Source organism: Drosophila virilis, chromosome X (assembly GCF_030788295.1).
Source record: "Drosophila virilis strain 15010-1051.87 chromosome X, Dvir_AGI_RSII-ME, whole genome shotgun sequence".
Taxonomy (NCBI): domain Eukaryota; kingdom Metazoa; phylum Arthropoda; class Insecta; order Diptera; family Drosophilidae; genus Drosophila; species Drosophila virilis.
The window spans coordinates 17,786,125-17,801,060 of record NC_091543.1 but is presented as its reverse complement, the minus strand read 5'-3'; the positions used below and the strand labels follow the sequence as shown (position 1 = coordinate 17,801,060).

General features: G+C 35.3%; 4 protein-coding genes across 6 annotated transcripts; 3 read left to right on the top strand and 1 right to left on the bottom strand.

Moving 5' to 3' along the window:
- Positions 1–315: 315 nt before the first annotated feature.
- eas (ethanolamine kinase 1) lies at positions 316–5,693 on the top strand. 2 transcript variants are annotated; one of them, XM_015168292.3, is made up of 5 exons: positions 316–579; positions 1,909–2,230; positions 4,107–4,657; positions 4,747–5,196; positions 5,292–5,693. In XM_015168292.3, the coding sequence occupies exons 2-5, from the start codon at positions 1,910–1,912 to the stop codon at positions 5,371–5,373; spliced, it is 1,404 nt and encodes a 467-aa protein (XP_015023778.1). In that variant the 5' UTR covers positions 316–579; position 1,909; the 3' UTR covers positions 5,374–5,693. The 2 variants fall into 2 exon arrangements, with proteins under 2 accessions (XP_015023778.1, XP_002060148.1); XM_002060112.4 differs by lacking the exon at positions 316–579 and adding an exon at positions 621–677.
- Positions 5,694–6,358: 665 nt separating this feature from the next.
- On the bottom strand, positions 6,359–8,421 carry LOC6636668 (vesicle transport protein GOT1B). 2 transcript variants are annotated; one of them, XM_032439899.2, is made up of 6 exons: positions 8,404–8,421; positions 8,213–8,261; positions 8,050–8,141; positions 7,808–7,986; positions 7,576–7,657; positions 6,359–6,484 (listed from the first exon to the last, which is right to left on the bottom strand). In XM_032439899.2, the coding sequence occupies exons 2-6, from the start codon at positions 8,235–8,237 to the stop codon at positions 6,440–6,442; spliced, it is 423 nt and encodes a 140-aa protein (XP_032295790.1). In that variant the 5' UTR covers positions 8,238–8,261; positions 8,404–8,421; the 3' UTR covers positions 6,359–6,439. The 2 variants fall into 2 exon arrangements, with proteins under 2 accessions (XP_032295790.1, XP_002060146.1); XM_002060110.4 differs by lacking the exon at positions 8,404–8,421 and having other exon boundaries at positions 8,213–8,367.
- UQCR-14 (Ubiquinol-cytochrome c reductase 14 kDa subunit) lies at positions 6,656–7,342 on the top strand. Its single transcript, XM_002060111.4, has 3 exons — positions 6,656–6,806; positions 6,929–6,976; positions 7,034–7,342. Exons 1-3 carry the CDS (start codon positions 6,767–6,769, stop codon positions 7,279–7,281), a joined length of 336 nt encoding a protein of 111 aa, XP_002060147.1. The 5' UTR covers positions 6,656–6,766; the 3' UTR covers positions 7,282–7,342.
- Positions 8,422–8,780: 359 nt separating the features above from the next.
- caz (FUS RNA binding protein cabeza) lies at positions 8,781–14,871 on the top strand. The gene is made up of 7 exons (XM_032439898.2): positions 8,781–8,939; positions 9,002–9,139; positions 9,204–9,291; positions 11,760–11,794; positions 12,715–12,884; positions 12,963–13,444; positions 13,512–14,871. The coding sequence occupies exons 1-7, from the start codon at positions 8,933–8,935 to the stop codon at positions 13,822–13,824; spliced, it is 1,233 nt and encodes a 410-aa protein (XP_032295789.1). The 5' UTR covers positions 8,781–8,932; the 3' UTR covers positions 13,825–14,871.
- Positions 14,872–14,936: the final 65 nt, after the last annotated feature.

The window sequence follows — 14,936 nt, the reverse complement described above, 5'->3', positions numbered from 1 at the left end:
TTTTGTAATTGTGCTCATTATATAACACAGACGGCAAGGATAAAGTATATATATAAATGTTTCCAAACTATAAGCAGCCATTTATGTGTCAGACATAAATATAAAGATATATTGATATTTATTTTAAAATTGGATGTGGAAGTGTTTACAGCGGCGATATTCGGTGAGCGATAACAAAGCTTTATGTGCAAGTTGATTCGATACGAGCATATTTACCCATCCCTAATATGAACAAGTACTATTAAACACTGACAGCAACAGTGCTGGAAATTGCACGCCTAAGTTCATATGAGAATTTTGCTTAGTTTACTACTACCACTGTCCGGAGTCGGAAGTTCCGTCAGAAAATAGCGAAAACAATAGAAAAAACAACAAAATAAAATTGTATAAAGCGAATACCGAGAACGAAAATATTAACACATCTGCTGTTATACGACAAAAACGCCAGCATTGTTTCGCTTTTCATTCCCTTGCCTGTCATTCCGAACCAAGCAACGCCATCAGACTAAAATCAATAATTTAGTTGTGTGGTTTTCGCGGCTTTTTGTGTTTTCTTTAAAAAACAATCAATACCCGAAGGTAACGTGTGTAGTAAAAAAAAAAAAAAAAAAAAAACTAAAAAAAAAAAAACACTTCACCTCAGTGTGCGTTTGCATTCGTTGACGCTTGACATATTGGTACACAATTTATTTATTTATCTTATATATTTTTCTTCTGTTTTATTAATCTTGCATACATAATATATATATAACACACGTATTTATTAACATGGCAAACAAGATAATTTGGCATCCTGCAACCCAGCACTTAACACGACGCTAAAAGCTGTCCAACAAAGAACCACGTACTATTTATGAAATGTACACACACGGTGCATGCATATCTATGTATGTATATGTACATACATACATACAGATCTGTTAAAATATACATATGCATATATGTATGTATGTATTTATGTATGTAATGCACATGCATACATACACACATCAACTTTAAAGTTTGCATTTGTGTTTCCGCCTATTGGAGAATGCGTGAACCACAAAACTGAAATAAAAATCTAAAATATGTAGATACAAAATGTACATAAACACTTACATATGTATATGATGTAAATGTGTAGATATACATATATAAATATATAATTGTAATGTACTTGTGTTTTTCTAAAGACAACTTAAAAACTTTTGCAATTGTTTTGAATTTTAACACATGCTTACATTCATACAATAATATGATGATTCTTTTTATTGCACCTAATTATGTATATATGTACATACTGACGTTCTAATCTTATCTTGGGCATAAGTAGTCCGCCACGTTTGGAAAAGGCCTATCCCCTTATCACAGTATCTGCTCGAGCCACTGAAACTCTCTCCAATATGCACGTACAGACACAATTTTGGAAGAATTCCATAGAGATATGTACATATGTATTTGTATATCAAAATCTGAGATGGCTCATCTTAAAACTTTTTTGAGAAACAAATGCGTATTACTCACACCCTTATCCTACTGTCCCATAGCTCAAGATCTTATATGAGGGAGCTTATACGGAGCTGAAATAACTGGATCAGAGAACTGAGAACATTTGAAAAGTCTTTTAAAGCCCTGAACTGAGACCGAACATTTCAATAAATGTTTTTAAGAATAATTGTAAATATATATTGTAATCATGAAATTGATAATAATTTTCATTCCAATAATAATAATATTTATCTGGAGGATATTAGCATTCTTAATGAAAAATTCCTGTTTCCCGTCGCGTACACTCGGCCTGCCGAAGTGGGTTACTACCTTTTGTTTTTTTTTTTTTTGTATTTTTTTTTTTGTTTTTTTTTGGTTGTATGTATGTATGTATGTGTTGACCCGACCTGACACTCTCGTATTTCATATGTAATACAATAGAATGGGCACAGAAACCAAGAGCAACAGTTACACAGGACAGATTTCAACAAGTGGCGGCAACCCTAAAGTGATGAAAGATTCTTTATCTTTAGTTCGTCAAACGGTCAAACAGCAATCGAACCAAATAAATTTGAATTCGAATTCATATTCAAGCGAACAGAACGCGGGTGATATACGACCAAAGCAGGAGGATAATACAGCAAAAGACGTGATTGTACCATTTGTTCCGATATTTGTTGAAGAGGCTGATGTTATTCAAGGTGCTAAGGATATATTGAAAGTAATTCGACCGAATTGGGACCTCAATCACGTTGACTTTAAGGTAATGTAAACTAAATTTAACTAAGCTTTATAAACCCAGCAACAAACATCAATGTGTCCATTTTCTACTTTTGCAAGATATCCATATCCGAACCATTGTTGTTATCTGTTATCAGTACATCTTCTTATCCAAATTGATGTGCGCCTATGGTAAATACACTGGGCATTCATAAGTTTCGCGACTTGTTCACATTTCTCAAAAAAACAAAAAACATAAAAAACAACCATAGTATGTATATACCTAGTATATAGTATACCCAAATATAGATATAGTTAATTTATCAAAAAAAAAAAAGAGGAAAAGGTTTGTGTCTGAATGCATAACACGAGAATCCAATTAGATATTTACTCGTTAAATCTCGGCTCAATAACAACTTGTACATATATTTATAAAGCTATATACTTATATATATGTATATATATATATATAAATATATAATATAATATATAAATTCAGCTTTGTTTTTGTTGATAGAATTTTCAATGTTAATGGAAATATGCAGGGTCATTGCACAACCTCTTAATGACGAGTGTGTGTGTGTGTGTGTGTGTGTGTGCGTGTGTTGTGGGTTTTAATATTAAGGCGTGACACCTCGGGCATTGCTAAAGCGATTGCAATTCTCGAGACGTGGGACTGTCAGCTATTTATGTATAAAATAACAACAAAATCTAACTTAAATACGCTTTGGTGCTTGGTGTAAGGGCAGTCAAGTAGTTTAAGTATTATTGAAGCGACAAAACCAGTTTTAACTATTATTGAAAAGGGTGCTAATACCAGCTGTACCTATTTGTACGTTCAATTATGGACAATTAGCTAAAACACGTATACGTATGGATCGTGTATACGCGTGTATATATACACATATATGTACATATATCATGTACATACAGGAACTGGTTCATTTGCTTTAATGATAATGATCTTCACATACATACATACCCACATACATACCTACATACATCATACATACAAATGCGTAAATGGAAGTCGTGCTTAGCGCTAACGCGAACCACTTGAATCCAAAGAATTTGTTTGTATTTGAAAAATATACCGTTTGCCCGAGGCTTATCAAAACTATTACGCCTGGACCCCCGGAACACTTGGGGCGGAGTGCATATGTATGTTTCGTACTCGTGTCTACTCATAAGTATAGTTTTAATGAGCACATGTTTGTTCGTATCATTGAGGGCTTTACGGTTTACGAACTGGCATTCCAAAAGTCACAAAGTTTATCACTTTTAATTACCAACACACACACACACACACACACATGTTGCTGTGTGTGTGTGTGTTTAAATCTGTGCAAAATTATTTTGTGGAATTAGTAACTATGCTGATTGTGTTCGCTGATTAATCAAATATTACGAATTAAACTTTGGGTGTAAACAACTTAAAACGCTGCAGCCAAGAGTTCTTGACTAGAAAATACCCTGTACACACACACACAGACAGACACAGACACATGCATGAAACGCAAACAAATACAAACAAAGCACATAAACTCGTTATTTGATTAACTATGGTATTTATTATCAGATCGTAAAGAAATTAACAAGTCTGATAGATAGCAAGCTTTTTTTTATATATATAAGTAAGATTATAAGCTTGTCAAATCGCTTTATAAGATTACAGGGAATGCAATGAAAACATTGAGCTAGCATGTGATATATGAATATATATGGATCACATTCCTTATAAAAGGTTTCAGTTGTCGCTCTTACACACATTTGTAGAACTACATATATAATACCCATTAGCTTGGGTGAAAGAAACAAAAAAAAAAAAAACGCCCCTTTTACTAACTTCATTTTGCTTTAAATGGAATGCAATGACAATATTTGTTTAATATTTTCTTTTGATTACCTTCGTTTTTCAGAAATTTACAGATGGCATAACAAATAAGCTAGTCGGCTGCTTTCACAATAGTTCCAAATTCGGCAATGATAATGACGACTCCTATCTATCAATTAGCAATGCGCAGAGAATATTGCCCGTACAGTCTGAGGATCCAGTTATCCTTCAAGAGGAATTTACAACGATTGATACTGAGACAAAGGACCGTTTACCTGTACAATACTCCGATAACGTAGTACTCGTTCGGGTATATGGTAATAAAACGGACCTATTGATCGATCGGAAAGCTGAAACGCAAAATTTTCAATTACTGCACACGTACGGCTTGGCGCCATCGCTCTATGCAACCTTTAAAAATGGGCTCGTTTACGAATACGTACCTGGTATCACCTTAAATACAGAAAGTGTGCTATGCCCAGATATTTGGCCATTGGTTGCTCGTCGCATGGCCGAAATGCATCGTGTGGTAAGAAAGAATGGAGATGCCAAACCATTGCCAATGATATGGAAAAAAACGCAAAGCTTTCTTGATTTAGTACCTGAACGATTTAGTGATGCTGATAAACACAAAAGGTAAACCTACTTCCAGAATGTCTACTCGATGCGCGCACATTGTGATTATGTGAGATTCACAAATATGATGGTATGATGTTTAATTGCAGAGTGAATGGAACATTTTTACCTATTGGACGACTACGTGAAGAGTTTAATAACTTGTACAAATACTTGGAGGCATTAAAGAGTCCAATTGTTTTCTCACATAACGATCTACTATTGGGAAATGTTGTCTATACGAAATCAAAGAACGCTGTCAACTTTATCGACTACGAGTACGCTGATTACAATTTTCAAGCCTTTGATATTGGTAATCATTTTGCGGAAATGTGTGGCGTCGATGAGGTTGACTATACCCGATATCCGAAACGGGAATTTCAACTGGAGTGGCTGCGTGTTTACCTTGAGAATTATCTGCAACGGAATAACATCCAAAACGAGGAAGTTGAACATCTATTTGTCCAAGTGAATCAATTCGCATTGGCAGCACACATTTTCTGGACAGTTTGGTCTCTATTACAAGCTGAGCATTCCACTATTGACTTTGATTATGTTGGGTGCGTATCATAGCGTATAGATACATACATATATAACAACAATAGGTAACTCGACTTATGTATATATATATATATATATATTCTTAATTTTTCAGCTATGCATTTCTTCGGTACAATGAATACTTGGCTCGCAAGGAGGAATTCTTATCATTGACTGCATCGAAGAACAATAAATGATTTTTTCCCAGAAATTTGAAAATAAATGAAACGAAATACACAATTTTGTGACCCCCCAGTGATGTACTTATATATGTATATATACATATATGTATAAACTATGGCTAGCATTGATATATGTACAATATACATAGTATATATACATTCGTATCTGTATACATATGTATATAAAATGTGTTCACAAAATATCCTTAAATTAGTGCCGCGTCCATACCAGCCGTAGTCTATGCATATATATATAATGAATTTGTATATGTTCTTTAATTTGTATATTGATATTTTGTAGTCATAAATAAATAAACATAAATATTTAGTTTTCATATCGTTCCATCTACCGACACATGTTGTCATTTTTCAAAGTATATATATATATATATATATATTAATTGCGCATTATATCATATGTAACTCAAATCCAGTTCTTTGTGTAAGCAATATAAATTGTGAGTATAATATATACAAGGTCCCGTATAAAGTAGATTTATCAAAAATTCGAATCGATCCGCTGCATGTTTCATGGCTAATCGACTTGCAAATACTTGGAAGCCCGTCGAAGTGAATATCCCTTTTTTTCTTAATGCCAGACATAAAAATCGCGAATATGGAGCTTTGGGATAATTTAGTTCTCGAATATCTACAGTTTTTTTTTTCAATGTTAAAAAATCTATGTGCACGACAAAAAAAGAGAAGGAAAATAGTATTGCCATCTCTTTTCCACTGCACTAAGGGGGAGAGAGAGAGAGAGAGGGAGAGACAAACGCGTACACAACGTGCGCAGTAATTAAATGTCTTAATATAAGATTCAAAGATTCGCTAAATACATTAAATCCAGCACAAAGTCCTGGATTCATAGCACTTAGTTATGGCATTCTTTTGACTTGTTTATTTTGTTTGAGTGTTCGCCGCAAAATGCAAAACACATACATGCATTAGTACATACTTAGGAATATCTATTAATATTTATATTTAGTGGTATAACAAGAGCTTTTACACAACAACGAATTTATTTAATTTATACAAAAATATTCTGGTATAATTTCAAATACTTGCTACATATACTTTAATATTATACCGTTGTTCGATTTCCGTCCCCACCAAGCTTTTGAACAATCTGAAATGTAATGAAAATAATAATTATTATTAATACGAAATTGACTAACTGTTTAATTTATATACATATAGGATTGGTATTGCTGCCTTTTGCAACTAGTTTTTGACAAATTAGGTGGGTGTACACAAGTGACAGCTAACGTGTTTCGATTATAAAATCAAAAGTTATCGATAAAATTTTTGTACATGGTTGCCATCGCTAATTTGTCAGCTGTCATACCTAAAATAAAGGGAACGAGAGCCAAGCAAGCGACTTTCCTAAAATTACGAATTATTCATAATAATGGCGAGCTATATTGCTAGGAAGGGACCTTTGGTATTCTGTAAGTATGCATTAATTATGCCAGCCATTGTATTGCAGAATCGCAAAAAGCGCAACCTAACCGCTGCATATTTCGATGATTACGTAAATATGTAACACAAAATTTGCCATTCCACATTCCAGCCAACCTGGGCAAGTGGGCCTACAACTTGTCCGGATTCAACCAATATGGTAAGAAATGAGAATCACTAGCAAACATTCTTTAAATCTATCCTAAATATCATATAGGTCTGCACCGTGATGATTGTCTCTACGAGAACGAAGATGTTCAGGAAGCAATCCGCCGCCTTCCACGCAAATTGTACGATGAGCGCAACTACCGCATAATTCGTGCTTTGCATTTGTCTATGACGAAAACCATTTTACCTAAGGAGCAGTGGACCAAATACGAAGAGGATGTTAAGTACTTGGAACCCTATCTGAAGGAGGTTGAAAAAGAGCGCATCGAGCGTGAGGAGTGGAACAAGAATCATTGAATTCTTCTTACTGGGCGGATTTGTAAATGTTGAAAATACATAGCTTAGATTCAAATTAAAATTTCTCTGAAGAATTCATTTTTAAGGTATTGGATATTTAAGAAAATAACTAAAATTTATTAATAGGGAACGTGAAAATGAATTGTTATGCAGATGCTGGGACTCAGCCGCTCTGTTATGACAAACTTTAATGCATTACTAACTTATTCGTTCCGACTGCACTTATGTTTGGAATGTACATATACTATTTGTAAATTTTGAGCTTATGCGTTCGAATTGTCCGTTTTACCTTACCTTTTGCATAAATGGTAGATTGAATAATGATCCTAAAACAGGCACACGGCCAAGGAAATTGATGGCTACAGGGAAGAAGCCGCTGCAAAGAAAAGGGTTTATGAATAATTATTTGCAGCAAAGCAAAAACGTATATTCAGCAAAGGCAATTGCTTGGAAATGTTGCACGTGTTACCGCGTTGCCTCTCAAGGTGTTATCAGCAAAGTGTTACACTTAAACATGTGGACCCACCTGAATAGTGCAAAAAATCCATAGGATTCAATTATCATGCCAATAATGGGAAAACCAAGCAGCACGATGACAATCCCACCGAAGAAAGCTGTTGTCCCTTTGACTTTATGGCGTTGAAAGAAAAAGCGTAAGGTTCGCTCCACTCCAATAACGCAGCCAAGGCCTGATATAAAGAGAATCTGTTGGAAACGGTATTGGTACAGCTTTAGCGGATATAACAATTTAAAGACATTCTCACTCACATTTCCTATAGCAAGCAAGCCTTTGTCGAAAAGAAGCAACATGCCAAGAAATAAAAACGATATGCCGAAGCCAGCCAAGCCGATGCCGATTTCTGCAAATATTGTGCAAGAATTAAACAAATTGGTTAATATGCCAATAAATTAAAGCGAATATCTCACATACTTTGGAGATCTGTTATTTCAATCATTCTGTCTTGTTTGGGTTATATATGCTTAAAAGGATAAGAAATTGCATTGGGTGTATTCCACGTAAACACCAAATGTTTCATTATTATGAATATAAACAATCATTGCAGGGTTGCATGCTTTAAAAAAGAGTGCTGGAAAACACCAAAAAAGTATTTACATACGTACCTCGACTTCACACAGACAATACTTTTTACAATATATTTCGGTTTTGACATTAAATCAAAATGTTAAGCAAAAATTATGCAAGTCAAAATGTAAAAAGTAAAAATTATCCAAAATAAAACTGTCCAAATATTTGTTGAGCAAGCCTTCATACAACTACGATATTATTCCAGTAACCGCCAAAGTCAGTCACAACCGACCTACTCTACCCGTTTTTAGTGTAAAACAATAAGTTACAATCATATTTTCGAAAATGCATTATCCAAAAAGCCGATAATTGATTGACTTCAAATTTTATGGTTGCCGCTATCTTGCCCACATTCAATCGATTAAACGCGAAGCTTGATTTCGATAAGTTGACAGGCACACGATACATACATTTTGTACATCCCTAATTTCACACGCCATTTTTACAATAAAAAGTCAAGTCAAATTTTCGACAGACGCTTGAGTTGAAAAAGTGCAAAGAGGAAGTTCTCTAAAAAGAACAAAATTTTCTTAAAGAAGAAATTAGCTTATACGTGCATTAGTTATGGATCGTAAGTGTGCATTTAAAACTGTATAGCAAAGAGCAAATAGCAATGAATTTGCCAATTTTCAGGTGGCGGTTATGGTGGCGGTGGCGGTGGTGCCGGACAGTACAATAATTTTGCTGTTCCTCCGCCAAATTACCAACAAATGCCAAACAAAACTGGTAATTATAATGAGCCCCCTCCAAATTATAACAAACCAGGCGGTGGTAAGTCCAATTGTAAATCAAACAGAAACTGTTCACTGAAAATATTACAATCTGTTTCTTTAAGGTTATGATTCCGGCCATCGTGGTGGAGGTGGAAGCAGCGGCGGCGGCGGCGGCGGTGGCTCATGGAATGATAGAGGCAATTCTTATGGGTATGTTATTATTATTATGCTTTTCGTTTAATACTATTGGGGATAGTGTAAAGTGAGGCAACGAGTATTCAATTCAGAGTGTGTCGCCGATTAAGAGAAACATCAAATATCAAGCAATAGCTTACATATGTATGTACATACAAATACTAATGAAAACACGGAAATCCACGTAAATATCGAAAAGAAAACTGCAAATCAATTTTCACAAATTGGACACGCCAATAAAAAAAATGTACAAGACTAGAACTTCGTTAAAGTTTCAACCGAAAAAGAAGAGAAGAAAATATATAGAGTCATAACGTATTGAAGTAGAGCCAAAAATGTTTTTATTGTGTTCATTGACGATCAAAAGCAGAAATGTCGTAAGCCTAGAGAGAAAAGGACATCTTAGAGCAAGTTGGTGTTGGTTTTATTTATTGATTTTTTTTTTGTATGTTTTAGTTGAAACCCGGAGAAATAACTAAGATACCTAATCAATTGCACGCCTTTAAAGCGCCAACGATAAAAACGTAGACTTCGGTATTCTAAATAAACTTCATGTGTGTGCGAATTAAAATGAATGACAACAATTAAGATATAGCGAAATGCACATTTGAAATGACAACGAATCAAAGTGGTATCTAATGCAAATATGGTTTTATTTCCATGATTGTTCAAAAGCTGCAAGCAAAGATGCTGTCGTCTGTTTAGTCTTACGCCTCTTTAATGATAATTGTATAATTGTAAAGTGAAGAGGAGAGTGATTCACGACTCTTGATTTAATCAATTTTAAAGAGGTTCAAGTGGTATACTATATATAGGCATACACATTACCATTTAACATAGTCAAATGAATATTTGTATGAGTTTAAACTAGACTAAGGTGTTACAAAAAGCTCCGACTAACAACAGTAAATTTCTCGCCGAGTTGTGTGCAAAAGGAAGCCGCCTGCCAGCATAACGGGATGCCATCCCTTTCGAAACAAGTAATTCGCAATTTGGGCACACTTTCCGCATGGCACCCGCTCGTATGTTTTCAAATAGATTGATTTTGTTGGTTGGAACCATTAATGCGAGAGATTATCGCAATTGTTGTACAAAACTGAGTTGGTATAACAGTATAACAGTAGCTATGTCCATATGGTTTTATTCGGAAACGATTGCATATGTGTAGAACACAATCGAAGTCTGTCAAGCAGTTATCGACTTATCGATAGCATAAAAAAATGGTGTCCCATAAGCGCGGTCGCGCGGTCTGGATCAAAATTTATCAAAGTGGGTGTTTGATATATAATATTATTGTACAAAGGTCACCTGCGTCGCAATTAAACATATTTCCCATTAATTGCTTACAACATAATTCATTTATTATTTTAATAACACATAGAAATTATGCAACATATAAAGGAACTAAAAAAAAAAGTTACAACCTTTAAGAAGATTGGATCAAAATTACAGATTAAATATTTAAGTAGAAAACAATATGTTGGCTACAATTATGGAAAAGCCGAAAAATATATGTCTGTATGTGCTTTTAATTACTATGCAAACCATAAATTGTGCCACAAGTCGGATATACCCCAAGCCAAATTCTATATTCTTATTAATTACTTATTCAAGCTGGCTTTTAGTAATTTTTAAAACCATTTTTAAACGCTTATTTAAATAAATTGAATAGGCCCTCTTATTATCCCTAAGCAAGTAATCGTAAGTGTTTATCATCAAAGAACAAATATATATATATATTTAATTTTTCGATTTAAACACTAGCTTTGCAACAAAATGTTATGTAGTTTGTCTGGTATTATGTTTTATGTAATTTAATTAATGATTTGTCCATATCAAGCAAAGTAAAAGTGTATCCATGCAGAGCTTTGAAAATTAAAGGCAATATGGTTAAGATCTTGAAAAGATCTTGCTCAGCATGCGAAGGGAGCATTTTATGCCAGAATAAAAATGAAGCCTGGATCATTTTTCACTGCATTGCAAAGTTATTCATAAACGGAGGCGAAAACCTCTTGATTTATGTGTATATTCCCAGTAATGGGCGTGCCAAAATCATATACGAAAACAATTAAGTAGATTTAAATTCATTTTTTTATATACATATATATATATATATATATATATATCCATGAGAGGTTATTTACCAGATCACTTTGATTGAGTTCGCTCGGATGCTTTGGAACACGGATGAGAAAGAACTCCTCAATTTTGGCGACGGACACATGTCACATTGATATCAAAGTGCGCTGGTAAAACATCGTCGTCGGGCAACATTATATAGACTTATATATAAATGTATAAGTATATATATATATATATATATATAGTATCGAGTAGTAAGCATTAGATATATATATAAATAAACGTTCATATATTGTTGTACGATAAGCTGAGGCGTGGGCGTAAACTTCTTCATCATAATGCATTACAATCCAAACATCAAAAACAAAACATTAAATAAGTTATTCAATATCCTCTTTTAGAAATGGAGGCGCCAGCAAGGACAACTACAACAAAGGTAAAATAATGCAAAACAATTTGCAATCATATCGAGTAATGTATAACATTAATTTACTACAAAATTAAATCAATACAAAAAAAAAAAAACAAAATGTAGAGAGTATACGACAAATACTAAAAGAAATTGCAAATATTTCACTTGCGTGTTGTTATACTTTGTTTAAAAATCTGGTGCTAATTATAATAGTAACAGAGAGAGTATAAAAGCTTCGTATCCAAAATTCGATAAACCTAGTCAAGAGTCAATTTCGAGTCCAGCTCCTATGCGCAAAACTGTTGTCTAAAGGTGTATTCAAGCATTAAGTTATTAAGTTCAGAGTTTAATAAAAATGCGTGACCTTTGTTCTGGTCGCTGGTCACTGGTCACTGGTCACTGGTCACTGGTTATCCTGGTAAATAAATGCCACAAAGATTTCTTAGGGCTATTGGTTTGGTACATGATCTTTAATTAAGTGTCATTTCTGTGCGTGTGTGTGCGTCTGTGTACTGTGTCTATAACTATATCAAGCTAAACATACCTATTTAACGAGAGTATATCCAAACAAAAAAAAAAAAAAAACAAAACAAAACAAAACCCCCCCCAAAAAATAAATAAATCGGTGTAATATATTTACAACCCCTGAGGTGTTCTTTTGAAATTCTGGTTTCAAATAAAGAGCAATACCACATAAGATTAACTAGATGAAATGCAAGAAATGACCATATAAGAAGCGTCGTTATATACATATATACACACTTTATATTGTATACGTATAGAGTTTAAGAGAGTGTGTGCGCTTTGGTCCTGCCCCCATTTTTGATATGCGTGTTGTTGATACGATTGCAGTCCCACACTACTTCGCTGAGGGTTAATCCTTTTTCTTAATATAAACATTTTGTCGTTATCCTTCATTTCTAATGAGCTCTTCTGTTTTGTAGGATATGGCGGCAGTAGCAGCAGCGGTGGAGGAGGCGGCAGCAGTGGCGGTGGCGGTGGTGGAGGCAACGATATGATCACACAAGAAGATACCATTTTTGTTTCTGGCATGGATCCATCCACCACAGAGCAGGACATTGAGACTCACTTCGGTGCCATTGGCATTATAAAGGCAAGTGTACCATTTACCATCATGATTCATTTTCGTGCATTGTGCCTAATATAGATTATTATTTTTTGCATATTATAGAAGGACAAGCGCACCATGAAACCAAAGATTTGGTTGTATAAGAATAAGGAAACTGGCACTTCGAAGGGTGAGGCCACCGTCACATATGATGATGTGAACGCAGCTCAGTCGGCCATTCAGTGGTTCGATGGCAACGATTTCAACGGCGCCAATATCAAAGTTTCCCTGGCCCAGCGCCAAAATAACTGGAACAAAGGCGGTGGCGGCGGCGGACGCGGCGGTGGCTTCGCTGGACGTAATCGTGGTGGTGGTGGAGGCGGCGGCGGTGGTGGTGGTGGTCGCTTTGATCGCGGTGGCGGTGGAGGCGGCGGTGGTGATTTTGACCGTGGAAGCGGCGGCGGCGGTGGTCGCGGTGGTGGTCGCTTTGGCGGCGGCGGTGGTGGTGGTGCAGGTGCCGGTGGCAACGTGCAACCCCGTGATGGAGATTGGAAATGCAGCAGCTGCAACAACACAAACTTTGCTTGGCGCAATGAGTGCAATCGGTGAGACATTAAATCATTTTACTAAATCATCGGCAAACCCTCATAACGTGTAATACTTTCATTCTAGTTGCAAGACACCAAAGGGTGATGAAGACGGCAACTCTGGAAACAGTGGTTACGGCGGCGGTGGTGGCGGCGGTGGCGGAGGCTATGGCGGCATGAATGATCGTGGCAATGATCGCGGCTCCGGCGGTGGCTACCAAAATAGAGATCGTAGCGGTGGCGGTGGCGGTGGAGGTGGCGGTTATTCACGTTATGGCAATGATAATGGCGGCGGTGGCGGTGGACGTGGTCGTGGCGGTGGCGGCGGCGGCGGTGGTGGCCGTCGTGACGGTGGCGCTATGCGCAATGATGGCGGCATGCGTTCCAGACCATATTAAAGTGGGCATGCCATCAAAACTATTTTTTCTAACTTACGTATTAATTATACTACATAGCAAGTACTCACTTTTAAATGTACTTTTATATTACACCCTCCACCAGTCAAAACAAACACCCAAAATGCATTCAATCATGCATTCGAGTCATTATCTATTGATTTTACGATCCACTAATACAAAAGAAAAACAACAACAGAATTTGTTACACGTTGTAACATTTTATTACTCGTTTTGACTTTAGCATATTATATGTATATGTAATCTAATTTTACAAAAACAAACATAATTGTAATAGATACATACAAATAAAAAATTAATAAAAAAAATATATATATTAGACTGGTTAAAAAAAACTGCAATGCCACACTTACAGTTTCTTTTAACAACAATACATGTTATATCAAACCGAAAACTGTTTCGAACTCAAATTTCCCAGTTGTATTTACTAAAAGCCTTTTTCGGAAAACCCAACCCAAAGCACAAATAGGTTTGGCATTAACCATCAGATTTATCCAACCATATTTGATAGATGCCAATTTTGGGTACAGATTAAATAAGGCATTCGAAATTAGATACGAAATAGCCGACCCTAAAAGCATTGAATTGATTCGATCCGAACCATATCCGATCCGATTTCAGAACTGTATCACAGCTCGATCCATTGAGAGAATTGATAGTAAAGAAAAAAGATGCAACCCAAATGAATCATTAATTATTTGTCAATCCTGGAAAAATTACTCTATACTTCATGGAAGAGCACATTTTTATATAACTGATTAGATTGCTTGAGACGCAGCATATTAAAAGAGAAAGAAATAGTTAGAGCGAGAGGGACAAACATGTCTCGGTTATTCGAAGTGTTTAATATCGGATCAGAAGGATAAGAGTTTGTTTTAATAAAAACAAAAATGTTGCATCTTTGGCAGTTGCATTAATCTAGGCGGTGGATCATAAACTGCTAGCTGAACTATTGTTCATAGAGTTCGTAGTTACAACGCATATAAAGTAAAAATAAATCAAATAAATAGTTTTCCGTTTTAAATTTAACATTTATGCTCCTTTAATAATATTCCTGACATTTACGTGATAAGCTGCCCAATTGTTATTTATAT

Bases quoted from the DNA above. Each gene is read 5' to 3' on its own strand.
- eas (XM_015168292.3), top strand. From the start codon at position 1,910: ATGGGCACAGAAACCAAGAGCAACAGTTACACAGGACAGATTTCAACA. The intron at 2,231-4,106 runs GTAATGTAAACT...TTCGTTTTTCAG, and splicing joins TCAATCACGTTGACTTTAAG to AAATTTACAGATGGCATAAC. The intron at 5,197-5,291 runs GTGCGTATCATA...TTAATTTTTCAG, and splicing joins ATTGACTTTGATTATGTTGG to CTATGCATTTCTTCGGTACA.
- UQCR-14 (XM_002060111.4), top strand. From the start codon at position 6,767: ATGGCGAGCTATATTGCTAGGAAGGGACCTTTGGTATTCT. The intron at 6,807-6,928 runs GTAAGTATGCAT...TCCACATTCCAG, and splicing joins GAAGGGACCTTTGGTATTCT to CCAACCTGGGCAAGTGGGCC. The intron at 6,977-7,033 runs GTAAGAAATGAG...AATATCATATAG, and splicing joins GTCCGGATTCAACCAATATG to GTCTGCACCGTGATGATTGT.
- LOC6636668 (XM_032439899.2), bottom strand. From the start codon at position 8,237: ATGATTGAAATAACAGATCTCCAAA. The intron at 7,987-8,049 runs GTGAGTGAGAAT...CGTTTCCAACAG, and splicing joins GCTTGCTTGCTATAGGAAAT to ATTCTCTTTATATCAGGCCT. The intron at 6,485-7,575 runs GTAAGGTAAAAC...ATTACATTTCAG, and splicing joins ATCTACCATTTATGCAAAAG to ATTGTTCAAAAGCTTGGTGG.
- caz (XM_032439898.2), top strand. The intron at 9,140-9,203 runs GTAAGTCCAATT...TGTTTCTTTAAG, and splicing joins TTATAACAAACCAGGCGGTG to GTTATGATTCCGGCCATCGT. The intron at 13,445-13,511 runs GTGAGACATTAA...CTTTCATTCTAG, and splicing joins TGGCGCAATGAGTGCAATCG to TTGCAAGACACCAAAGGGTG.